Raw genomic sequence first — 27,611 nt, forward strand, 5'->3', positions numbered from 1 at the left:
TCTACATTATGCGCTTCGCAGCAGGCTGAAGCCCGGTTTTCCTCTGAGTGCAGTGAATGTCAGAGGGATGTGAAGAGAGTATTGCCTATTTGAATACAATGGTCTTCCTCTAGGGGATCTATTTCATAGGTTCTCTGTTATCGGTCGTAGAGATTTCTTCTCCTACCTCCCTTTTCAGATCGACGATATACTTTTATACCATTACCTCTACTGATTCTTGTTTCAGTACTGGTTTGGCTATCTACTATATGTAGATGAGTGTCTTAGGGTAAGTAAGTATTTTATTTATGACTCTCAGCTATGGTTTGGCACTTTATATGTAAAGTTCTAAATATGTTTTATACTTACATTGGCCGTGATTCAGGTCAATCAGTTTTCCTTTTTTCAGACTGTCAGTTTCATTTTTTGGAAAAATGCATATGAATATAGATATTTTGCTTACCTAATATTTTCAAATTGACTTTTCTTCTAAATTGCGGGCTGTTAGGCTCGCGGGTGCAAAAAAATGCTAGAATTGCATCATTTTTGGCGCGAGATTGACCTCATTTCTGGCGTCTTAGTTGACGCCGGAAGTTTTTCACGTAGTTGCGTAATCTTTTTTGACTCGTGTTGGTTAGATATTTTTGGCGCCAAAAAATATGTGGGCGTCATACTTGGCCCAGTTTTTTTCACATTATTTCAGTCTCACTTTTTACTTGCTTCTGGTTTCTGGAGGATTGTTCTGTTTTGCATTTTTTTCCCATTCCTGAAACGGTCATTTAAGGAATTTGATAATTTTGCTTTATATGTTTTTTTCTATTACATATTGCAAGATGTCACGGCCTGACCCTGGATCAGAATCTACTTCTGGAAAGACGCTGCCTGATGTCCTACCAAAGCGAAGTGCATTTGTTGTAAACTTTTGGTAACTGTTCCTCCGGCTGTAGTTTGTGTTGTCATGATAAACTATCAAACGCAGATAATATTTCCATTAGTAATAATCAATTACCTGTTGTTCCATGAACATCTAATGTTCAGGATGTTAATGTTAAAGAATTTGTTTTTAATTCTATTCGGAAGGCTTTGTCTGTTATTCCTCCTAGTATACGTAAAAGGTCTTTTAAAACTTCTCATAGATTCGATTAATTTTTAAATGACCGCCATCATTCTGACTTATCTATCTCTGAGGATCTATCTGGTTCAGAAGATTCTGCCTCAGATATTGACACTGATAAATCTTCATATTTGTTTAAGATGGAGTTTATTTGTTTTACTAAACAGTGTTGATTGCTTTAGATATGGAGGAGTCTAGTCCTCTTGATATTAAAACTAGTAAGCGTTTAAATGCAGTTTTTAAACCTCCTGTGGTTATTCCAGAAGTTTTTCCAGTTCCTGATGCTATTTCAGAGGTAATCTCTAGGGAATGGAATAGTCTGGGTACTTCATTTACTCCTCCTCCAAGGTTTAAGAAATTGTACCCTTTACCGTCTGATAGATTAGAGTTTTGGGAGAAAATCCCCAAAGTTGATGGGGCTATCTACTCTTGCTAAACGTACTACTATTCCTATGGCAGATAGTACTTTTAAGGATCCTTTAGATAGGAAGCTTGAATCCTTTCTAAGGAAGGCTTATTTATGTTCAGGTAATCTTCTTAGACCTGCTATTTCTTTGGCTGATGTTGCTGCAGTTTCCACTTTCTGGTTGGAGGCTTTAGCGCAACAAGTGTCGGACCATAATGCTTATAGCATTGTTAAACTTCTTCAACCTGCTAATAACTGTTTGTGATGCCATTTTTTTATATCATTAGGATTGATGTCAGGTATATGTCTTTAGCTATTTTAGCTAGAAGAGCTTTATGGCTTAAATCTTGGAACGCAGATATGACTTCTAAGTCAACGTTGCTTTCTCTTTCTTTCCAAGGTAATAAATTATTTGGTTCTCAGTTGGATTCTATCATTTCAACTGTTACAGGGGGGAAGGGAGCTTTTTTGCCTCAGGATAAAAATCTAAGGGTAAATATAGGGCTGCTAATCGTTTTCGTTACTTTTGTCAGAATAAGGAACAGAAGCCTGACCCTTCCCCCTAAAGGAACGGTTTCCGTGTGGAAACCTTATCCAGTCTAGAATATATCCAAGCCTTTTAGAAAATCAAAACCAGCTCCCAAGTCCGCATGAAGGTGCGGTCCTAATTCCAGCACAGCTGGTAGGGGGCAGGTTACGATTTTGTTTGGATCAGTTCGATTCAAAATCATTGGATTCAGAACATTGTTTCTCAAAGGTACAGAATAGGTTTCAAGATAAGACCGCCTGTGAGAAGATTCTTTCTCTCACGCATTCCAGTAAACTCAGTAAAAGCTCAGGCTTTTCTGAAATGTGTTTCACGCCTGGGGTTTTATTCAAATCTGTTCATTGTACCAAAGAAAGAGAATTCTTTCAGACCAGTTCTGGATCTAAAAATATTGAATCGTTATGTAAGGAAAATGGTGACTATATAGGACTACTCTGCCTTTTGTTCAGCAAGGGCATTATATGTCCACAATAGACTTACAGGATGCATATCTTCATATTCCAATTCATCCGGATCACTATCAGTTCCTGAGATTCTCTTTTCTAGACGAGCATTACCAGTTTGTTGCTCCTTCTTTTGGCCTAGCAACAGCTCCAAGGATCTTTTCAAAGGTTCTCGGTGCCCTTCTCTTAATCAGAGAACAGGGTATTTTGGTGGTTCCTTATTTGGATGATATCTTGGTACTTGCTCAGTCTTTAAATTCTGCAGAATCTCACACTAATCAACTCGTGTTGTTTCTTCAAAGACATGGTCGGAGGATCAATTTACCAAAGAGTTCCTTGATTCCTCAGACAAGGGTAACCTTTTTGGGTTTCCAAATAGATTCAGTCTCCATGACTTTGTTTCTAACAGACAAGAGACTTCTGAAATTGGTTTAATCTTGTTGAAACCTTCAGTCTCAATCATTCCCTTTCGGTAGCTTTGTGCATGGAAATTCTCAGTCTCATGACTGCAGCATCGGACGCGATCCCCTTTGCTTGTTTTCAAATGAGACCTCTCCAGCTTTGTATGCTGAACCAGTGGTGCAGGGATTATACAAGGATATCACAATATCCTTAAATCCCAATGTTCGATCTTCTCTGACTTGGTGGTTGGATCACCATTGTTTAGTTCAAGGGGCCTCCTTTGTTTGTCCAACCTGGACTGTGATCTCAACAGTTGCAAGTCTTTCAGGTTGGGGAGCTGTCTGGGGATCTGACAGCGCATGGGGTTTGGGAATCTCAGGAGGCGAGATTACCAATAAACATTTTAGAACTCTGTGCGATTTTCAGAGCTCTTCAGTTCTGGCCTCTTCTGAAGAGAGAATCGTTTATTTGTTCTCAGACAGACAATGTCACAACCGTGGCGTATGTCAATCATCAAGGTGGGACTCAGTCCTCAGGCTATGAAAGAAGTATCTTGGATACTTGTATGGGCGGAATCCAGCTCCTGTCTAATATCTGCGGTTCACATCCCAGGTATAGACAATTGGGAAGCGGATTATCTGTCGCCAGACGTTACATCCGGGCGAATGGTCTCTTCACCCAGAGGTATTTTTTCAGATTGTTCAGTTATGGGGACTTCCAGAAATAGATCTGATGGCCTCTCATCTAAAAAAGAAACTTCCCAGGTATCTGTCCAGATCCAGGGATCCTCAGGCGGAAGCAGTGGATGCGTAGTCACTTCCTTGGAATTATCAACCTGCTTATATCATTCCGGCTCTAGTTCTTCCAAAAGTGATTTCCAAGATCGTAATGGAACGTTAGTTTGTACTGCTGGTGGCTCCAGCATGGCCACACAGGTTTTGGTATGCGGATCTCGTTCGGATGTCCAGTTGCCAACCTTGGACGCTTCCACTAAGGCCAGACCTATCTCAAGGCCCATTTTTCCATCAGGATCTCAAATCATTAAATTTGAAGGTATGGAGATTGAACGCTTGATACTTAGTCATAGTGATTAATACTATGTTGCAGGCTCGTAAATCTGTCTAGAAATATTTATTACAGAGTCTGGAAGACTTACATTTCTTGGTGTTCTTCACATAAATTCTCTTGGCATTCTTTTAGAATTCCTAGAAATTTAGTGTTTAGGATGGTTTGGATAAGGGTTTGTCTGCAAGTTCCTTGAAAGGACAAATATCTGCTCTTTCTGTTTTGTTTCACAACAAAATTGCTAATCTTCCTGTTCATTGTTTTGTACAGGCTTTGGTTCGTATTAAACCTGTCATTAAGTCAATTTCTCCTCCTTGGAGTCTTAATTTGGTTTTGAGGGCTTTACAGGCTCCTCCGTTTGAGCCTATGCATTCTCTGGACATTAAATTACTTTCTTGGAAAGTATTGTTCCTTTTGGCCATCTCTTCTGCTAGAAGAGTTTCTGAGTTATCTGCTCTTTCTTGTTAATCTCCTTTTCTGATTTTTCATCAGGATAAGGCGGTTTTGCGGACTTCATTTAAATTTTTACCTAAAGTTGTGAATTCTAACAACATTAGTAGAAAAATTGTTGTCCCTTCGTTGTGTCCTAATCCTAAGAATTCTCTGGAAAGATCCTTACATTCTTTGGATGTGGTAAGAGCTTTGAAATATTATGTTAAAGCTACTAAAGATTTCAGAAAGACTTCTAGTCTATTATCTTTTCTGGTTCTAGGAAAGGTCAGAAGGCTTCTGCCATTTCTTTGGCATCTTGGTTAAAGCTTTTGATTCATCATGCTTATGTGGAGTCGGGTAAAACCCCGCCTCAGAGGATTACAGCTCATTCTACTAGGTCAGTTTCTACTTCCTGGGCTTTAAAGAATGAAGCTTCTGTTGATCAGATTTGCAAAGCAGCAACTTGGTCTTTGCATACTTTTACTAAATTCTACCATTTTGATGTTTTTTTTTTTCTTCAGAAGCAGTTTTTGGTAGAAATGTACTTCAGGCAGCTGTTTCAGTTTGATTCTTCTGCTTTATATTCAGTTTTTTTCATTATAAAGATTAAAACTTTTGATTTGGGTTGTGGATTATTATTTTTTCAGCAAAATTGGCTGTCTTTATTTTATCCCTCCCTCTCTAGTGACTCTTGCGTGGAAGTTCCACATCTTGGGTATTTGCTATACCATACATCACTAGCTCATGGACTCTTGCCAATTACATGAAAAAACATAATTTATGTAAGAACTTACCTGAAATTAATTTCTTTCATATTGGCAAGAGTCCATGAGGCCCACCCTTTTTTTTGTGGTGGTTATGATTTTTGTATAAAGCACAATTATTCCAATTCCTTATTGATGCTTTCGCTCCTTATCACCCCACTTCTTGGCTATTCGTTAAACTGAATTGTGGGTGTGGTGGTGGGCGTATTTATAGGCATTTTGAGGTTTGGTTAACTTTGCCCCTCCTGGTAGGAATTTATATCCCATACGTCAATAGCTCATGGACTCTTGCCAATATGAAAGAAATGAATTTATCAGGTAAGTTCTTACATAAATTATGTTTTTCTTGCAGGCAAGTGAGTTGTTAAAAAGATTTACCCAGCTTAGTAAAATAGTTGGTTTTTATTTTTAAAGGCACAGTATCCTGTTCTTCAGGATTTATCAAAGGGCCAGTTTTTCTGCTATTAGTTTCGTTTTTTGCATACTCTTGTTTTTCTATTCAGTAAGAGTGGTGGGTTTAAAATTTAAAGGGCAAGTTTATGTTTTTTATTTAATTCTTTGCACTGTTTCTATATCATGGATTTAGAAGATGTCCAGAATGTTACTTGTGCCATGTGTTTGAATGACAATGTGGAACATCCTGTTCCTTTTTGTCCCTCATGCATTGAGGGCTCTAAGCTATAGAGAAAAATGTTCATGATAAAAAAAAAACTGTCTAAGGTGGATGCTTCTCAGGAGTCTGAGATGCAGAGTATGCCGCAGCTTTCTTCCCAAGCGTCCCAACCCTTAACGCCCGCTCAAGCAGTGCCCTGTACTTAAAGGATTACTTTGTTATAATTTTTAAGCTAAACAACTAACATATTAAAGTTAATAAACATTAATTAAAACCTACTGACCTATATTTTCTCAAACAAAGTTTCGTAGTTCTAAAAGTTATATCTTTTATTCGCCGATTATGTAACGTTATCCTGCCAACTGTTTTCAGCACTGAATGTTCAAAATACTTAAACCAATAACTTTGTGTTTAAAGCGCCATTTTGAAACATAGGTATTGTAAACGGATTGGTACAGAGCAAAGGATACCCACGGAGTGGGTTTGGAAAACAATTAAGTTTGCAGACAAGATTTCTGACAAACGGCAGAGATATGTTAATGAAATGCTATTGATAAAAAGCGTATTTGGGGTAGTTAATTAGTAACAGGCATAGAAAATATTTACTTAGTGGCCCTTTAAGTTTCTGCTGCAGTTATGTTAAAGGACATAGCTGCAGTTATGTCTTCTACACATTCTGAAGGAAATTATTTGACATTACTGGAGGTAAAGGCCACGCCCTACCTGAGGGTAAGTCTGTTAAGCTGAGGGGTAAACAAAATAATTTTCGTTCCTTTCGAAATTTTAAAGGAATACCCTCTGCTTACTCTTCCTCCACAAAGCAGGAAGGGAATTTTGCTCAATCAAAGTCCGTCTGGAGACCCAACCATGCTTTGAATAAAGGTAAACAATCCAAGAAGCCGGCTGCTGCTACAAAGACAGCATGAAGAGGCGGCCCCTGATCCGGGATCGGATCTGGTAGGGGGCAGACTTTCTTTCTTTGCCCAGACTTGGGCAAGAGATGTTCAGGACACAAAGGCATTGGAAATAGTGACCCACGGGTATCAACTGGAATTCAAGGATTTTCTCCCAAGAGGGAGATTTCATCTTTAACGATTGTCTGTAGACCAGATAAAAAGAGGCGTTCTTACGTTGTGTAGAAGACCTCTCTACCATGGGAGTAATTTGTCCCGTTCCAAAACTGGGACAGGGGTTTTACTCAAATCTTTTCGTGTCTAAACAAGTTTCTCAGAGTCCCATCGTTCAAGATGGAGACTATACGAACAATCTTACCAATGATCCAGGAGGGTCAATATGACTACCGTGGACTTGAAGGATGCATACCTTCATATCCCTATTCACAAGGATCATCAGTTCCTAAGGTTTGCCTTCCTGGACAAACATCAGTTCGTGGCTCTTCCCTTCGGGTTTGCCACAGCACCCAGAATCTTCACAAAGGTTCTAGGGTCTCTTCTAGCGGTTCTCAGACCGCGGGGCATAGCAGTGGCGCCTTATCTGGACTATTTTCTGATTCAGGCGTCAACTTATCTGACAATCTCACACGGACACATTGTTTTTCCTGAGAACTCGCGGTTGGAAGTTGAACATAAGAGTTCACTAGTTCCTCGGACAAGGTTTCCCTTCTTGGGAACTCTGATAGACTCGGTAGACATGAAAATATTTCTGACAGAGGTCAGAAAATCAAAGATTCTAAATACTTGCCGAGCACTTCAGTCCATTCCTCGGCCATCAGTGGCTTAGTGTATGGAAGTCATTGGATTAATGGTAGTGGCAATGGATATCATTCCGTTTGCTCGCTTTCATCTCAGACCACTGCAGCTGTGCATGCTCAGGCAGTGAAATGGGGACTATGCAAATTTATCTCCTCAGATAAATCTGGATCAAGAGACCAGAGACTCTCCTTTGGTGGTTGTTGCCGGATCATCTGTCCCAGGGGACATGTTTCCGCAGACCCGCGTGGGTGATGGTGACAACGGACGCCAGTCTTCTGGGGTGCAGTCTGGAATCCCCTGAAGGCTCAGGGTGTTTGGACTCAGGTGGAGTCTCTACTTCCAATCAATATTCAGAGCAATTTTCAATGCGCTTCAGGCGTGGCCTCAGTTGGCTGCTGCCAAATTCATCAGATTCCAGTCGGACAATATCACGACTGTGGCGTATATCAATCAGGGGGGAATAAGGAGTTCTTTAGCGAAGATAGAATTATCAAACATAATCCGATGGGCAGAGGCCCACTCTTGCTAGCTATCGGCAATCTACAAACTTTTCATCCGGGGGAATGGGAACTCCATCCGGCGGTGTTTGCCTCATTGATTTGCCAATGGGCAGAACCGGAATTAGTCTGATGGCATCTCGTCAGAATGCCAAGGTTCCACGTTACGATCCAGGTTGAGGATCCTCAGGGCCCGAACAGAGAGATTCCTTGCAGTGCCATGGTCGTTCAGCATAGCTCATGTGTTTCCACCCTTTCCTCTCCTTCCTCGCGTGATTGCTCTGATCAAACAGGAGAGAGCTTCAGTAATCCTGATAGGGCCTGCATGGCCACGCAGGACTTGGTATGCCAGATCAAGTGGACATGTCCTCTCTGCCACTGTGGAAACTTCCTTTGAGACAGGATCTTCGCATTCAAGGTCCTTTCCAACATCCAAATCTATATTCTCTCGCAGGCTGACTGCTTGGAGATTGAACGCTTGATTTTATCTAAGCGGGAATTGGCTGATTCGGTCATTGATACTTTGATACGGCTCGTAAGGCCTGTCACTAGAAAGGATTTATCATAAGATAGGCGTAAATATCTTTATTGGTGTGAATCCAAGAGTTACTCATGGAGTAAAGTTAGGATTCCCAGGATTCTGTCCTTTTCTCCAAGAAGGATTGGAGAAAGGATTATCAGCAAGTTCCTTAAAGGGACAGATTTCTGCTTTGTCAATTTTGCTTCACAAACGTTTGGCAGATGTGCCAGATGTTCAGTCTTTTTGTCAGGCTCTGACCAGAATTAAGCCTATATTTAGACCAATAAATCCTCCATGCAGTTTGAATTTAGTTCTTAGAGTTCTTCAAGGGGTTCCGTTTGAACCCATGCATTCCATAGATATTAAATTATCTTGGAAAGTTCTGTTTTTGGTTGCTATTTCTTCTGCTCGAAGAGTTTCTGAGCTTTCAGCGTTACAATGGGATTCACCTTATCTTTCATTCTGATAAGGTGGTTTTACATACCAAACCTGGATTTCTTCCTAAGGTTGTGTCAAATAAGAATATTAATAAGGAAATTGTTCCTTCCTTGTGTCCTAATTGTAAGAAGGAGCGTCTGTTACATAACCTGGACGTGGTCCGTGCCTTGAAGTTTTACTTTCAGGCAACCAAGGATTTCCGTCAATCTTCTTATTGTTTTTTCTGGAAAGCGTAGGGGTCAGAAAGATACGGCTACCTCTTTCTTTTTGGCTGAGGAGGTATCATCTGCCTGGAATATGAAACTGCTGAAAGCAGCCTCCTAAAAGAATTACGCTCATTCGTACTAGGGCTGTGGCTTCCACATGGGCGGGGGTGGGGGGGCTTTAAAAACTATGGCTTATATGAACAGATTTGTAAGGCTGCGACTTGGTCGTCCATACTTTTTCCAGAATTTGATTATTTTTGCTTCTTCTGAGGCGTTTATGTGAGAGGTTCTTCAAGCAGTGGTGCCTTCAGTTTATTCTGTCCCTCCCGTGTCTTTTTGTCCTGTAGCTTTGGTATGTATCCCACAAGTAAGGATGAAATCCGTGGACTCGTCTTATCTTGTAGAAGAAAAGGAAATTTATGCTTACCTGATTGATTTCTTCTAAGATATAGAGGTCCATGGCCCTCCCTTTCATTTTAAGACAGATTCTATTTTATTTTTACAGCTTCAGTCACCTCTGCACCTTTAGCTTTTCCTTTCTCTTCCTAAACCTTCAGTCGAAGGATGAGCTATATATACAGCTCTGCTGTGGGTGCTCTTTGCCACTTCCTGTTAGCAGGAGGTTAATATCCTACAAGTAAGGATGAAAATCCGTGGACTCGTCGTATAGTAGAAGAAATCAATTTATCAGTAAACATAAATGTCCTTTTTATTCAAATCAGTTTGTAGTTCCCAAAAAGGAGGGAACCTTCAGACCTATCTTAGACCTCAAGAGTCTCAGGTTTCAAGTTTCTCTAGAGTTCCTTCTTCAAGATGTAAACTATTCGTGACCATTCTTCCATTCCTCCAGAGGGTCATTTATGACAGTGGATCTAAAGGATGCTATCTTCATGTTCTATCCAGAGATCATCACAAGTTCCGGAGGTTTGCCTTCTGGACAAACCTTTCAGTTTGTGGGCTCTTCCTTTCGGTTTGGCCATGGCACCCAGAATTTTCAAAGGTTCTGGGGTCTCTGCTGGCGGTTCTAAGACCGCAGGGCATTGCGGTGGCGCCTTATCTGGACAATACTCTAATCCAGGCGTCATCTTGTCGGTAAACAAGGTCCCATACCGACATTGTGCTATCCTTCCTGAGAACTCACAGGTGGAAAGTAAATCTGGAAAAGTTTAATTCCGCAGACAAGGGTACCCTTCTTGGGAACTCTAATCGACTCTGACCTCTGTCAGAAGAATTCTCATAGATAAAGTCAGATTCTGAATACATGTCGAGCCCTCCAGTCCACTCTTCAGCAGTCAGTGGCTCAGTGCATGGAGGTAATCGGATTGATGGTGGCGGCAATGGACATCATACCGTTTGCTCGGTTTCACCTCGGGCCTCTGCAGTTAAGCATGCTCAGGCAGTGGAATGGAGATTATACGGATTTGTCTCCTATAATAACCCTAGAACAGGAGACGAGGGACTCTTCGATGGTGGTTGTCTCTGGATCATCTATCCCAGGGGATGTGCTTTTGCAGACCTTCATGGGTGATTGTGACAATGGACGCCAGCCTTTTAGGATGGGGAGCAGTTTGGGGCTCTTTAAAGGCTTAGGGGAGTATGGACTCAGGCAGAGTCTCTCCTTCCCATCAACATCCTAGAGCTAAGGGCGATCTTCAATGCTCTTTGTTCCTGGCCTCAGTTGGCTTCATCTCAATTAATCAGGTTCCAGTCGGACAACAGAACGACAGTGGCTTACATCAATCATCAGGGAGGAACAAGGAGTTCCTTAGCGATGACCAAAGTAGCCAAGATAATCCAGTGGGTGGAGGACCATTCTTGCCACCTGTCAGCGATCCACATCCCAGGGGTGTAAAACTGGGAGGCAGATTTTCTGAGCAGGCAGACCTTTCATCCGGGAAAATAGGAACTCCATCCGGAAATATTTTCCAATTAGCTCCCGAGATATGAGTCCAGGTCCAGGGATCTCATGGCATCCCGTCAGAATGCCAAGCTCCGAGATATGAGTCAAGGTCCAGGGATCCCCAGGCCGAGTTGATAGATGCCTTGGCAGTTCCTTTGTCCCTTCAACCTAGCATAGCTATCCCCCCCCCCCCCCCCCGGTTTGCTCTTCTTCCCCAGGTTATTGCTCAAAATCCAACGGGAGAAGGGATCAATGAACCTCATCGCTCCTGCGTGCCTCGCAGGGATTTGGTATGAGATGTGGTGACATGTCGTCCCTGCCACCTTGGAAACTTCCGATTGAGGAAGGACCCTTCTCATTCAGGGACCCTTCCTTCACCCAAGTCTAGTTTATCTGAAGCTGACTGCTTGGAGATTGAACGCTTAATCCTATCCAAGCGAGGTTTCTCTGATTCGGTCATAGATACCTTAATTCAGGCATGTAAGCCTGTAACTAGGAAGATATGGCATACATATCTTTTATTGGTGTGAATCCAAGGGCTACTCTGGAGTAGTTAGGATTCCCAGGAATTGTGGTCTTTGCTCCAAGAAGGATTGGAGATGGGTTATCGGCAAGTTCCCTAAATGGTCAGATCATTGTGTCTTTAAAAAGAAACAAAATTCTCTTTTCTTTTTAGACATGAGTCCACGGCTGCCCTTTTCTATGAGACAGGTTATTAATTTTGTAAACTTCAGACACCTCGCGCCTTGGCTTTTCCTTTCTCTTCCTAACTTTGGTCGAATGACTGGAGTGGGAGGGAAGGAAGGAGCTATATAACAGCTCTGCTGTGGTGCTCTTTGCCTTCTCCTGCTGACCAGGAGGAGATATCCCACAAGTACGGATGAAATCCGTGGACGACTCGTATTGTAAAAGAAACAAATTTATCGGGTAAGCATAAATTTTCTTTAAGATGTTTCCAATAGCTGACTTTATCAAGTAGTCTTGGCAGACGGTCCCCAAGGTGGAAGGGGCAATTTCCACTTTGGCTAAGAGAACCACAATACCCATAAAGGATAGCTGTTCTTTTAAGGATCATATGGATAAGAAGTTGGAGGGGTTACTTAAAATGTATGTACACCAGGGTTTACAATGGCAACCAGCAATGTGTTTTGCTACGGTCACCAGCGCAGCAGCATACTGGTTTGATGCGTTGTCCGATTCTTTTCAGACAGATACTCCCCTTGAAGAGTTCCAGTATAGGATGAAGGCTCTTAAGTTGGCCAATTCCTTACGTTTGCTTCCTTACAAGTCATTAAGTTGGGAGTAAAGATTTCTGGCTTTGCTGTTCTGGCCCGCAGAGTCTTACGGTTGAAGTCCTGGTCTGTGGATGTGTCTAAGCTTTTGGCGATTCCCTACAAGGGTAAGACCTTGTTTGGGCTGGGCTTGGCTGAAATTATTTCAGATATTACGGGATGTAAGGGGCATTTCCTCTCAGTATAAGAAAATTAAACTGAAAGGACGTCAGTAATTTTCGTTCCTTTCGAAACTTTAAAGGTAAGCCTTCCTCTCTCGTCCATTCAGTCTTGGAACAAGGGGAAGCAATCTGAGAAGCCCGTTAATGTCTCAAAGTTACATGAAGGGTCTGACCCCCGAATCCAGAACGGATCTTGCTGGGTACAGACTTTTCTTCTGTTAAGTGTGATCAGTCCACGGGTCATCATTACTTCTGGGATATTACTCATCTCCCTAAAAGGAAGTGCAAGAGGATTCACCCAGCAGAGGGCTGCATATAGCGCTCCCTCCCCCTCTACGTCACTCCCAGTCATTTCTTGCACCTCAAACGGACTAGATAGGATGTGTGAGAGGACTATGGTGATTATACATAGTTTTATATCATCAATCAAAAGTTTGTATTTTAAAATAGCACCGGAGTGTGTTATTACCTCTCTGGCAGAGTTTGAAGATGAATCTACCAGAGTTTGCTATGATTTAGCCGGGGAGTAGTTAAGATCATATTGCTGTTCTCCGGCCATCTGAGGAGTGAGGTAAACTTTCAGATCAGGGGACAGCGGGCAGATGAATCTGCATAGAGGGTATGTAGCAGTTTTTATTTTCTGACAATGGAATTGATGAGAAAATCCTGCCATACCGATATAATGTCATGTATGTATACTTTACACTTCAGTATTCTGGGGAATGGTACTTCACTAGAATTACACTGTAAGAAATACATAAAGCTGTTTAATAACTAGAGATTATGTTTAACGTTTTTGCTGGAATGTAAAATCGTTTTCATTTGCTGAGGTACTGTGTGAATAAATGTTTGGGCACTATTTTTCCACTTGGCAGTTGCTTAATCTCTGTTTTTCTGACAGTTTCTGTTCTCCCTCACTGCTGTGTGTGAGGGGGAGGGGCCGTTTTTTGGCGCTTTTTCTATGCATCAAATATTTCAGTCAGCAACTCATTGTATTCCCTGCATGATCCGGTTCATCTCTACAGAGCTCAGGGGTCTTCAAAACTTATTTTGAGGGAGGTAATTTCTCTCAGCAGAGCTGTGAGAATTATAGTTTGACTGAGATAAAAAACGTTTATTCTGTAATTTGTTTCCTGCTTTCAGAATTTGTTATCTTTGCTAATGGGATTAAACTTTGCTAAAGTTGTGTTGGTTTACAAGATTGAGGCTATAACTGTTTCAATTTATTAATTTTCAACTGTCATAGATCTTCTGTGCTTCTTAAAGGCACAGTAACATTTTAATATTATTCTAATTGAATTGTATTTCCAAGTTGCAAGTTATTTGCTAGTGTGTTAAACATGTCTGATTCAGAGGATGATACCTGTGGTCATTTGTTGCAAGGCCAAAGTGGAGCCCAATAGAAATTTATGTACTACTGTAATGATGCTACTTTAAATAAAAGTCAATCTGTACAAATTGAACAAATTTTCACCAAACAACGAGGGGAGAGTTATGCCGACTAACTCGCCTCACGTGTCAGTACCTACATCTCCCGCTCAGAGGGAGGTGCGTGATATTGTAGCGCCGAGTACATCTGGGCGGCATTACAAATCACAGTACAGGATATGGCTACTGTTATGACTGAGGTTTGGCTAAATTACCAGAACTAAGAGGTAAGCCGTGATCACTCTGGGGTGAGAACAGAGTGCGCTGATAATATTAGGGCCATGTCAGACACTGCGTCACAGGTGGCAGAACATGAGGACGGAGAACTTCATTCTGTGGGTGACGGTTCTGATCCAAACAGACTGGATTCAGATATTTCAAATTTTAAATTTAAACTGGAAAACCTCCGTGTATTACTAGGGGAGGTGTTAGCGGCTCTGAATGATTGTAACACAGTTGCAATACCAGAGAAAATGTGTAGGTTGGATAAATATTTTGCGGTACAGACGAGTACTGAGGTTTTTCCTATACCTAAGAGACTTACTGAAATTGTTACTAAGGAGTGGGATAGACCCGGTGTGCCGTTCTCACCCCCTCCGATATTTAGAAAAATGTTTCCAATAGACGCCACCACAAGGGACTTATGGCAAACGGTCCCTAAGGTGGAGGGAGCAGTTTCTACCTTAGCTAAGCGTACCACTATCCCGGTGGAGGATAGCTGCTTTTTCAGATCCAATGGATAAAAAGTTAGAGGGTTACCTTATAGAAAATGTTTGTTCAACAAGGTTTTTATATTGCAACCACCTTGCATGCATTGCGCCGATCACGCCTGCAGCGGCATTCTGGATTGAGTCTCTGGAAGAGAAAATTGGTTCAGCTACTCTGGACGACATTACGGACAGGCTTAGAGTCCTTAAACTAGCTAATTCATTCATTTCGGAGGCCGTAGTACATCTTACTAAACTTACGGCGAAGAATTCAGGATTCGCCATTCAGGCACGCAGGGCGCTGTGGCTAAAATCCTGGTCAGCTGATGTTACTTCTAAGTCTAAAATTGCTTAATATTACCTTTCAAAGGGCAGAACCATTATTCGGGCCCGGGTTGAAAGAGATTATCGCTGACATTACAGGAGGTAAAGCCATGCCCTGCCTCAGGACAAAGCCAAAGCCAAGACTAGACATTCAGATGTTTCGTTCCTTTCGTAATTTCAAAGCAGGAGCAGCATCAACTTCCTCTGCACCAAAACAGGAAGGAGCTGTTGCTCGCTACAGACAAGGCTGGAAACCTAACCAGTCCTGGAACAAGGGCAAGCAGACTAGGAAACCTGCTGCTGCTCCTAAAACTGCCATGAATTGAGGGCCCCCGATCCGGGATCGGATCTAGTGGGGGGCAGACTTTCTCTCTTCGCCCAGGCTTGGGCAAGAGATGTTCAGGATCCCTGGCGCTAGAGATAATATCTCAGGGATACCTTCTGGACTTCAAATACTCTCCTCCAAGAGAGATTTCATCACTGTCAAGATTGTCAACAATCCAGACAAAGAAAGAGGCGTTTCTACGCTGCGTACAAGAGCTCTTGTTAATGGGAGTAATCCATCCAGTTCCACGATCGGAAACAGGGACAGGGGTTTTACTCAAATCTGTTTGTGGTTCCCAAAAAAGAGGGAACTTTCAGACCAATCCTGGACTTAAGATCATAAACAAATTCCTAAGAGTTCCATCGTTCAAGATGGAGACTTTCGGACAATTTTACCTATGATCCAAGAGGGTCCAATACATGACCACTGTAGATTTTAAAAGATGTTTACCTTCACATACCGATTCACAAAGATCATTATCGGTACTAAGGTTTGCCTTCCAAGACAGGCATTACCAGTTTGTGGCTCTTCATTCGGATTGGCTACGCTCCAAGAATCTTCCACAAAGGTTCTGGGTGCTCTTCTGGCGGTACTAAGACCGGGCGTAATCTCGTTAGCTCCATCCTAGACGACATTCTGATACAAGCTTCAAGCTTTCAACTGCCAAGTCTCATACAGAGTTAGTGCTGGCGATTTCTAAGGTCACATGGATGGAAGGGTGAACGAAAAGAAAAGTTCACATCGTTTCCACTCACAAGAGTTCCCTTCCTGGGGACTCTATAGATTCTGTAGAATGAAGTATTTACCTGACAGAGGACGAGGCTAACAAGACTTCAAAGTGCTTGCCGCACGCCTTCAGTCCATTCAACACCCGTCAGTGGGCTCTAGCATGGAGGTAATCGGCTTAATGGTAGCGGCAATGGACATAGTACCCTTTGCACGCTTACACCTCAGACCACTGCAACTGTGCATGCTAAGTCAGTGGAATGGGGATTACTCAGACTTATCCCCTTCTCTGAATCTGGATCAAGAGACCAGAAATTCTCTTCTATGGTGGCTTTCTCGGCCACATCTGTCCAGGGGGATGCCATTCAGCAGACCAGACTGGACAATTGTAACAGACGCCAGCCTTCTAGGTTGGGGTGCCGTCTGGAATTCTCTGAAGGCTCAGGGACAATGGAGTCAGGAGGAGAGTCTCCTGCCAATAAACATTCTGGAATTGAGAGCAGTTCTCAATGCCCTCCTGGCTTGGCCCCAGTTGACAACTCGGGGGTTCATCAGGTTTCAGTCGGACAACATCACGACTGTAGCTTACATCAACCATCAGGGAGGGACAAGAAGCTCCCTAGCTATGATGGAAGTATCAATGATAATTTGCTGGGCAGAGTCTCACTCTCTCCACCTGTCAGCAATCCACATCCCGGGAGTGGAGAACTGGGAGGCAGATTTCTTAAGTCGTCAGACTTTTCATCCGGGGGAGTGGGAACTTTCATCCGGAGTCTTTGCCCAAATACTTCGACGGTGGGGCAAACCAGAGATAGATCTCATGGCGTCATCGAGCAGAACGCCAAGCTTCCTCGTACGGGTCCCAGATCCAGGGATCCAGGAGCAGTCCTGATAGATGCTCTGACAGCAACCTTGGGACTTCAGGATGGCTTACGTGTTTCCACCCTTTCCCGTTGCTTCCTCGATTGATTGCCAGAATCAAACAGAGAGCATCAGAGATTCTAATAGCACCTGCGAGGCCACGCAGGACTTGGTATGCAGACCTGGTGGACATGTCATCCTGTCCACCTTGGTCTCTACCTCTGAAACTGGACCTTCTGATACAGGGTCCCTTCAAACATCAAAATCTAACTTCTCTGAAGCTGACTGCTTGGAAATTGAACGCTTGATTTTATCAAGACGTGGATTTTCTGAGTCAGTTATTGATACCTTAATACAGGCTAGGAAACCTGTTACCAGAAAGATTTACCATAAGATATGGCGTAAATACCTATATTGGTGTGAATCCAAAGGTTACTCTTGGAGTAAGGTTAGGATTCCTAGGATATTGTCTTTTCTACAAGAAGGTTTAGAAAAGGGTTTATCTGCTAGTTCATTAAAGGGACAGATCTCAGCTCTGTCCATTCTGTTACAGAAATGTCTGTCAGAAGTTCCTGACGTCCAGGCTTTTTGTCAGGCTTTGGCCAGGATTAAGCCTGTGTTTAAAACGGTTGCTCCACCATGGAGTTTAAACCTTGTTCTTAATGTTTTACAGGGCGTTCCGTTTGAACCCCTTCATTCCATTGATATAAAGTTGTTATCTTGGAAAGTTCTATTTTTAATGGCTATTTCCTCGGCTCGAAGAGTCTCTGAATTATCAACCTTACATTGTGATTCTCCTTATATTTTTCATTCGGATAAGGTAGTCCTGCGTACTAAACCTGGGTTCTTACCTAAGGTAGTTACTAACAGGAATATCAATCAGAGATTGTTGTTCCCTTCTTTATGCCCAAATCCTTCTTCAAAGAAGGAACGTCTACTGCACAACCTGGATGTAGTCCGTGCTCTAAAATTTTACTTACAGGCAACTAAGGAATTTCGACAAACGTCTTCTCTGTCATTTACTCTGGGCAGAGGAGTGGGTCAAAAAGCTTCCGCTACCTCTTTCTTTTTGGCTTCGTAGCATAATTCGTTTAGCTTATGAGACTGCTGACAGCAGCCTCCTGAAAGAATTACAGCTCATTCTACTAGAGCTGTGGCTTCCACTTGGGCCTTCAAGAATGAGGCCTCTGTTGAACAGATTTGCAAGGCTGCAACTTGGTCTTCGCTTCATACTTTTTCCAATTTTACAAATTTGAACACTTTGCTTCATCGGAGGCTATTTTTGGAGAAAGGTCTTTCAGGCAGTGGTTCCTTCTGTATAAAGAGCCTGCCTATCCCTCCCGTCATCCGTGTACTTTTGCTTTGGTATTGGTATCCCAGAAGTAATGATGACCCGTGGACTGATCACACTTAACAGAAGAAAACATAATTTATGCTTACCTGATAAATTCCTTTCTTCTGTAGTGTGATCAGTCCACGGCCCGCCCTGTTTTTAAGGCAGGTAAATATTTTTTAATTTATACTCCAGTCACCACTTCACCCTTGGCTTTTCCTTTCTCGTTGGTCCTTGGTCGAATGACTGGGAGTGACGTAGAGGGGAGGAGCTATATGCAGCTCTGCTGGGTGAATCCTCTTGCACTTCCTGTTGGGGAGGAGTAATATCCCAGAAGTAATGATGACCCGTGGACTGATCACACTACAGAAGAAAGGAATTTATCAGGTAAGCATAAATTATGTTTTCCTTTGCTCAGGCCTGGGTTCGGGATGTTCTGGATCCCTGGGCAGTGGACATCTTGACCCAGGGATACAAACTGGAGTTCAAGACCTTTCCTCCCAGGGGCAGGTTTCTGCTCTTAAGATTATCTGTAGACGAGAGAGGCATTCTTACACTGGGGATCTTTCCGTCCTGGGAGTGATAGTTCCTGTTCCAATGCAGGAACAGGGTCTGGGATTCTACTCAATCTGTTAATGGTTCCCTAAAAAGAGGAAACTTTAAGACCGATTTTTAGACCTCAAGTCTAAACAAGTTCCTCAGAGAACCGTCCTTTAAGATGGAAACTATTCGTTCCATTCTTCCCTTGGTTCAAGAGGGTCAGTTCATGACAACAGTAGATTTAAAGGATGCGTACCTGCATGTTCCCATTCACAGGGATCATCACAAGTTTCTGAGGTTCATGTTTCTAGACAAATCCCTTTCAGTTTGTGGCTCTTTCATTTGGCCTTGCCACAGCTCCCAGAATTTGCTCAAAGGTCCTGGGAGTGCTGTTGGTGGTGCTCAGTTTGCGGTGCATTGCAGTGATGCCTTATCTGGGCGACATTCTCGTTCAGGCGCCATCTTTTCAACAAGCAAACTCCCACACAGATCTTTTCTACGCTCTCACGGATGGAAGGTGAATATGGTGAAAGGGTTCCTTAATTCCAGCTACAAGAGTAGTGTTCTTGGGAACCTTAAGATTCCCTATCAATGAAAATATTTGAGGTCTGAAAAACAAAGATCTTTGAATCTTGTCTTGCCCTTTAGTCCTCTCCTTGGCTGTCAGTGGCCCAATGTTTGGATGTAATTGGTCTGATGGTAGCTGCCATGGACAACATTCCATTTGCTCGGTTCCATCTCAGACCTCTGCAGTTATGCATGCTCAAACAATGGAACAGGGATTATGCAGATCTGTCTCCGTGATTAGAACTGGAAAAGGCGACAAGATTCTCTTCAGTGGTGGTTGTCTCAGGAACAGCTCTCCCAGGGAACCTGCTTCCGCAGACCTACCTAGGTGATTGTGACTACGGATGCCAGCCTGCTGGGATGGGGAGTAGTCTGGGCTCGTTAAAGGCTTGGTTATCGTGGAGTAGAGTCAGGATTCCTAGAATTTTGTCCTTTCTCCATCAAGGTCTGGAGAAGGGTTTGTCTGCGAATACTTTGAGAGGGTCAAATGTCTGGGCGATTACCAGATGTGCAATCGTTCTGTCAAGCCTTGGTCCGAATCAGACCTGTGTTCAAACCTGTTACTCCTCCCTGAAGTCTTAACCTTGTTAAAGTTCTTCAGCAGGCTCTGTTTGAGCCTATGCATTCCTTAGATATTGAGATGTTATCTTGGAAAGTTTTTGTTTCTTTTTGCAAGTTCTTCTGCTCTGAGTCTCTGAACTCTCAGCGTTGCAGTGTGAATCCCCTTACCTTATTATTCATTTGGTTAAGGTAGTACTGCGTTAGGTTTCCTTCCTAAAGTGGTTTCGGATAGGAATATTAATCAAGAAATCGTTGTTCCTCTGTCATAACCCTTCTCATAAAGAGCGTTTACTGCACAACCTAGATGTGGTGCATGCGTTGACATACTATTTACAGGCGACTAAGGATTTTCGCCAGTCTTCTGCTTTGTCTCTTTCTCTGGGGAAACGCAAGGGTCAGAAAGCTACTTTCTTTGTGGCTGAGTATAATTCGTTTGGCCTATGAAACTGCTGGACAGCAGCCTTCTGAGAGAATCACGGCTCATTCCACGAGGGCCATTTCTTCTTCCTGGACCTTCAAAAATTAAGCTTCTGTGGAACAGATTTGTAAGGCTTCAACTTGGCCCTCTCCACACTTTCAAAATTTTATACTTTTGATACTTTTTGCCTCCGCTGAGGCTTCTTTTGGGAGAAAGGGTTCTTCAAGCATTGGTGCCTTCTGTTTAGGTTCCCTGTCTTGTCCCTCCCTTATCTGTGTCCTCCTAGCTTGGGTATTGATTCCCAATAGTAATTACTGATGATCCATGGACTCGCCGTGTCATTAGAAAAAACTGAAATGTATTTATTTCTTGACACGATGAGTCCATGGCCCACCCTGTATTTTTCAGATAGGTTTTTGTTTTTTTTTGTTTAAACCTCTGCACCTTGTGTTGCTTCCTTTCCTCTCCTTTTCCTTCGGTCGAATGATTGGGGGTTGGGGGAAGGGAAGTGATACTTATATCGGCTTTGCTGTGATGCTCTTTACCGCCTCCTGCTGGCCAGGAGTGATTCCCAATAAGTAATTGCTGAAGATCCGTGGACTCACAGTGTCAAATAAATTTCAGGTAAGCATAAATTTCATTATTTAAGTTTCTTGCAAAGGTGGTATTGCAAAACTGCTGCCATATTGCGCTCCTGAGCCTGGCCTATCTGCTCAACAGATGCTAAAATGAAGTAAATTCAGTGATATCAATTGGAAACTTTAAATTGTATATCACTCTGAGTCGCAGAAATTTGGAGGGATGTGAGGATTCAGCTAATATTACTGAAATGTCTTACAGATCCCTGTTCTGCTTTACCATGGAAATCCACAGGAGAGACGTCAGTTGGCACGGAAAATTAATAAACGACAAGGATCTTTAGAAATCTTCCCAGTTGTAATAACTTCTTTTGAAATAGCTATGAGAGATCGTCAGGCTCTGCAGGTATCTAGTCTTGTAATGACTTAGGCTAAAAAACACTTTTAGTACTGTGTGTGACACTATTTATTTGCAGCATAACTCCTGGAAGTACATGATTCTGGATGAAGGCCATAGGATTAAAAACATGAACTGTCGCTTGATCCAAGAACTAAAGCAGTTCAGATCAGACAACAAGCTTCTGCTCACTGGGACACCTCTGCAGAATAATTTAGCTGAACTTTGGTCTCTGCTTAACTTCCTGTTACCAGATGTGTTTGATGATCTAAGGAGGTTTGTCTTTTTAATTCATGGGTCAATTTGTTTTTTCTCTTTGTTGTACTGGTTACCTGTTGTAAATTGTTCTTTGTCCCTTAGCTTTGAATCGTGGTTTGATATAACTGGCATCTCCCAGAACGCTGAAGATATTGTAGCCAAAGAACGTGAGCAGAACATACTGCACATGTTGCACCAGGTAACCATGTTTGTTGGGAGAGTCGACAGGTCCATAAATTATTACGTCTGAATACACTGTAAGATCTACACGAGTCTTGAAACATAACCCTGCTCAGAGCGTAACTTCTGTAATCACACCCTTGAATGAGAGACTTAATGGCATTTTTTTCCTCTCTGGGTTAAAAGCAGCACTTTCTATTTTAATTTTTCTCAGATTTTGACACCTTTTTTGCTGAGGAGACTGAAATGTGATGTGACGTTGGAGGTTCCTCCCAAACGTGAAGTTGTAGTATATGCACCTTTGACAGAGAAGCAAGAGCGTTTCTACACTGCCATAGTGAACAGGACAATTGAGAAAATGCTTGGTCAGGACAAGGTATGAATCTACCGGTCACAGCTGGTTTACCTGTGTAATGTGCTTTTGTTTAGTGAAATGTCTTTACCCAATGAATATTAGAGATGTGACTTTGTTTCTGGGCGAATATATTTGTACTGAATATTGGGTTTTTGTTTTTTGTAAACTTTTATATCCAAGTGAATGCACCAGCAAAATTTAAACAAATACTGACTAAATTTGGTCTTTGTTCTCTTAACTTACTATTAAAGGCTTAATACGTTAATGTGCTCTGTGGTGCGCCGGCTAACCCAACCTCTTCGTGGCGGTTCCTGGCCGTGCTAACAGAAAGCTTGGCAACCAGGATGCTGCGTTAACTATAGTGCAGGTCCTGGGAGGCTGAATGGCTTATCTTCCTGTTAGCGTGGCCACAGCTCAAACAAGAGTAGGATCAGGTTAGTGAGCTCTCAGTGCACTTTTCAACAGTGTAGCTTTAAAAAACTTTTACTTTTAAGAAAAATTTGATTTTCTGTTCGTGGTGCAGAGTTAACAAACAACATTTATGCTTACCTACTAATTACTAATGGAATATTCACCTCCTGGTCAGCAGGAGCGGCAAAGAGCACCACAACAAAGCTGTCAATATACTTCCTCCCTTCCCTCCCAATTCAGTCATTCGACCCGAAGTTAGGAAGAGAAAGGATATGCCAAGGTACAGAAGTGTCTGAAGTTTATAACCAATCAACCTGTCTGTCTTTCAGAAACAGGGCATGCCGGTGTCAAAAAAAATAGAATTTATCAGGTTAAGCAATATTTTCTTTTATGATCTCGATGATCCACGGATCAGCTTAATTACTAATGGGATTCAATACCCAAGCTAGAGTACACGAGATGATATGGTAGGGACAAGACAGGGAACCTAAATGGAAGACACCACTTCTTGAAAAACCTTTCTCCCAAAAAATGGTCCTCAGCCAAACAAAAGCGTCGAATTTATAGAACTCTGAAAAAGTGTGGAAGAGACCAAATTGCATCCTTGCAAAATCTGCTCCACAAAAGCTTCATACTTGATGCCCACGAGGAAGCCACGTCCCTTGTGGAATAAACCGGTACTTTCTGAGGATGGTGCTGTCCAGCAGTCTCATATGCAAAAATAAGAATGGCAAAAATCTGTAGTCGCCCATAGTAAAACTTTAAAGCACGACCACGTCCAAATTGTGCAGAAACCGTTCCTTCTGAGAAGGATTAGGACACAAGGAAGGAATAACATTCTCCTTATTCCGATCAGAAAGCAACCTTAGGAAGAAATACTAATTTAGTACTTAAAACTACCTTATCAACGAAAATAAGGTAAGTGGACTTACTGCAATGTCGAGAGCTCTGACACTCTGCGAACAGAGGAAAATAGCAACAAGAAATAAACTTTCCAAGATAACAGTTTAATATCAAAGGAATGCATAGGCTCAAACTGAGCCCCTCGAAGAATTTTAAGAACCAAATTCAAACTCCAAGAGAAGTAATTGGTCTGAACACAGGTCTGATCCTGATCAAGGCCTGACCACTTAGCTTGAGCCAAGGCTCAAGGAGAAAAATCAAATGGAAGAATTAGATATGCAATATTGAAATTCCAAGGTAACGCCAAAGCGTCTATTAGAACAACCTGAGGATCATTGACCTTAATCCGAACCTCAGGAACTTGACATTCTGTCAAAATAATGAAATTCAAAAGCAACTGACTCCATTGAGGATCAGGCTGGAAGGTACTCCTGTCCGGAGTTCCCACTCCCCTGGGGAAAAAAAATCTGCCCACTTAGATCGCCTCTCAGAAGACCTTTCTGGGAAATGACTCGTCGACAGACAGTAATTGTGGGTCTCAGCACTGAAATATCCTGCTACCTCTGTCATAGCAAGAATACTACAAGCCCCTCCAGAGATGAAGTAAGAATGAACTAAAACCTGATAAACCCAGCCCGAAGATAACTGACCAGGCTAGGAGAGGATAGAAAGATTACTCGTTTTATAAAATGATATTGGAAGAACAAACTCCACTTGAGTTCATGTTCCCTGCTCTTAAAGAGCCCCAAACAGTTCCAAGCCCAAAGGCTGGCTATCTGTTGTCACACATACCCAGAGAACTTCGAAAGCAGGTTTCCTGGGAGCAAAAATCCAGAGACAACCACCAAAGTATTAACTACTGAGGGTGCAAAGGCCAACTGGAAGTTCATTGCCATCCCCAAGTACCTCCCAGCACAAAGCCACTGATGGACAGATGTTGCTAGGCAAGAATTAAAAAATTCTTGAATTCCTGGACTGTCGCTTCATTGTTGAGGGAGACTAATAGGTTCCAACTACAAGGGAGTTTGCTTGGAGACCTAAGTAACTCTTTTCCAAAGAAACCTTCCATCCAGGAAACCGCAGGAAAGTTTGCCTAATCCTGGCTCATTGAAATGAAGGTTCTGAACCTTAATGTTTGGCACTGCAATGTTCCGCAATTGGAGCACCACCAACAGAGATCCAAGTAACACTCTTGACAAAATCCAAAAACTGAGGCCAGTCCGGAAAGGTCACGAAATTTGAGAGTCCTTGTTGATGGAAACTGCATTTAGTATGCATCCTTCAGATCCCCTGTGGTCTAAATTGACCCTCTTGGACCACATAAAGAATGAAAAGATAGTTTCCATCTTGAAATACAGCCCTCTGAGAACCCTGTATGGATTCTAGAATAGGACTCTTTGGGAATCGCGGACAGATAGGAATAGCGTCCCCAACATCATTCCTGCCTTGGACCAGGAATTGTCACTCCCAGGTCATAGAGGATCCGTATACAGTAAGAGCGCCTCTCCTTTTGACTGGACTGCTGATAATCTTGAAAGCAGGAACCTGCACCTGGGAGGAAAACGTTGAACTCCAACTTGTATCCCTGGGACCCAATGTACCCCCAGGGATCGTGATCACAAAACCAAGTCTGATCGAAAAAAGAACCTGTCCCCTTACAGATCGGGTGCACGTACCTCATGCTGTCATTGATTCAACAGAAGGCTTCTTGGACTGTTTTCCCCTAATCTAAGTCTGATAGGGTCTCCAGGAATGCTTAAACTGCTTCTGTTTAGGAGTGGAAGGATGTCCCTAGAAATCTCGAAAGGAACAATTATCTGACGTCCTTTTCGCTATTTTTCTTCTGTAGATGAAACATCCGCAGACCAAGATATTACCATAGATTGTACACCTATATAGCACTCATTCCCTAATTGATAGTGACAAAAATTGGACAAGAACTGTGTCTCCTGGGAGGAGAGTATGCTTGGGGATATTTATTAAAATATAACCTTTATTGGTAATTTTTTAAAATATAAGGCAACAAACACAATTGACATACAAACTTTATTAAAAACACAGGTTTGGGTCTTTGTAGGTTTTTATCCGTTATTCACGGAGTACATTCAGTGGTTGTGGTGTGTATTAGAAATTACTTGAGTTTCAAGTCGGGTTAATCTCTGTAATTGTATAGTATTTTGTTATACTTTGAGCTTTTATTTGGGAAAGCTGTTGTGTTATATTTTCTCTAATATTGTATATGTGGTCTATGACTCACCATTCAAATCAAATTTTAATATTAGAGGTATTAACGTAAATATCCCATATTATCACCAAAGTTTGTTAATGCTTGTAGTATTGCATTTATCTTAGTGAGACAATACCTGATTTCCTAGTGATTGTATTCTTATCTCAGTATGATATTGTTGGAAATATATGCATAATGCTATTTTAAATAGCCTCCTAGCTATATAAATACAAAAAGTACTGTGTGTGGTATAATACTGGTCAGTGAGTTAATATATTAACCCCTGTAATGTCTTTGGATCGTATATTTATCAATACTTATGTATGCACGAGCATTATGCTTGAATCACTGCACAGAGATTATGTTACTAAAATTCCATAGAATTTTTAAAGTTGATATGTACTATAATTGTTATGACAGCAACACATTTAGGTAACATAGTAGCTCTAATGGATCTTGGCGTTCTTGGATCTTTGATAATATTGGTAACACGCTTCCAGTAGAAGTTCACAAGAAAGCGTTTGGTAATGGTATTCTCATCATTTGTTTCTCTGATAATATTGAGATCTTACGATGTAAGAGTTATGGTAATCATGTGAGTATATTATAATGTTGCAATAAAGTAGCTGTTCTTGGTATACTAATTATGCTCTTAGTATGTATCAACTATTACTTGGTAATATTAACTAGTTAAATCATATTGTCCACTTGGCCTTGAGAGTTGTTAGCGGTATTATGGCGAGAATTCGCTAAATATTTGCGGTATTATCTGTATATTTGAATCTTCATACTAATAACCGCTTGCTGAATCCACGCTATAGATACTGATTGATTTTTGAAGTGATTCGCTAAGTATTTGTAATATTATATCAATGCTTAATACATCACATCTATAACTGCTTACAATATTTGTAATACTTGCGATAATATATCTATATCAAATGTATACCATTGCTAACCGCTTACTAAATCCAAGGCTATAAATGCCAGTTTGGCTTAAGGTGCTTCACTAAGTTTTGGCGGTGTATGTATCTTTAAAGCTCCATAGTTCTGGCCGTTGGCTGATTCTAAGCTTCTAATATCGATTGAGCTAAAGATATTGCTACTGAGTTAACCCCATTTTTTGGCTAACTGGCATTTTTTAATTAGCAGGAACAGAGGTCTTTATATTATATATAACTATTGTGGTTGTGCACAATATTAAGTAAATTTACTCAAATGGGGTTAACTCAGTAACTATCTTTAGCTCAATCAATAACAATATCTTTAGCTCAATATATAAAAATTAACGCAACAAAACGTTACTGTCTCTTTAAATTTAAAACTAACTTTTTTTTTTTAATATATATTCTAGATTGCGAAAAGAGAATTTAGCACACAAATAACCTATCTACACCTCGGCTAATCCTGCTGAGGTGCCTATCATCCCTCAGAGCCCATACAATCAACACCTTGTATCAGCTTAAACTTGTACAAAAACAGATCCGGAGCGCAGCTGCAGCGCTGTCCGGACCCACACAGGTGAAAACTCAAAGGACTGTGCTAGAAAAAATAAAAGTTCTACTTTTCGATATCGGAACTGCAGTAGTCTTACCTGGCCTGAAACATAGCTCCGCCCCTCATGGGCGTGATAACACTTAGGCTCCAGGTCCCATAAAAGTAACATCTAGCTATAGCCAATTGTGCTGTACAAAAGGGTGCCAAACATAGCCCCGCCCTTCGTGGGCTTTACCACAACGATCTCCCGGTCGCCATTATGTTAAGAAAATAAGGCACCAGGAGCTAACTGAACCGTTCTCTGTAAACCTGGGAGCAATTTGTGACAGATGTTATATAGTACACTTCTGTAACCCAACCAAACACCTCTCCTGAGTCCCTCTTTATCTGACTCGGCCCAAGTGAATAAAGTCCCCCCCCCCCCAAAAGGTCAATATTGGGGAGAGGACCTCTTAAACCTGTGATCTGTCAGGCAGATAATAAGGTAAGTGCTGCTTTTTTTCTGGGGAGACTGAAGTATCTCA

At 41.9% G+C, this 27,611-nt stretch overlaps 1 protein-coding gene across 6 annotated transcripts in view; it reads left to right on the plus strand.

Moving 5' to 3' along the window:
• The window catches only part of HELLS (helicase, lymphoid specific), a 267,233-nt gene that overhangs the window by 104,667 nt on the left and 134,955 nt on the right, over positions 1-27,611 (plus strand). For all 6 annotated transcript variants that reach the window (XM_053691865.1, XM_053691867.1, XM_053691863.1 and 3 more), the window contains exons 10-13: positions 21,122-21,265; positions 21,336-21,532; positions 21,617-21,713; positions 21,909-22,070. In XM_053691865.1, coding sequence (XP_053547840.1) covers positions 21,122-21,265; positions 21,336-21,532; positions 21,617-21,713; positions 21,909-22,070 — 600 coding nt within the window. The remainder of the gene's footprint in view (positions 1-21,121; positions 21,266-21,335; positions 21,533-21,616; positions 21,714-21,908; positions 22,071-27,611) is intronic.

Source organism: Bombina bombina, chromosome 9 (assembly GCF_027579735.1).
Source record: "Bombina bombina isolate aBomBom1 chromosome 9, aBomBom1.pri, whole genome shotgun sequence".
NCBI classification, from domain to species: Eukaryota; Metazoa; Chordata; class Amphibia; order Anura; family Bombinatoridae; genus Bombina; species Bombina bombina.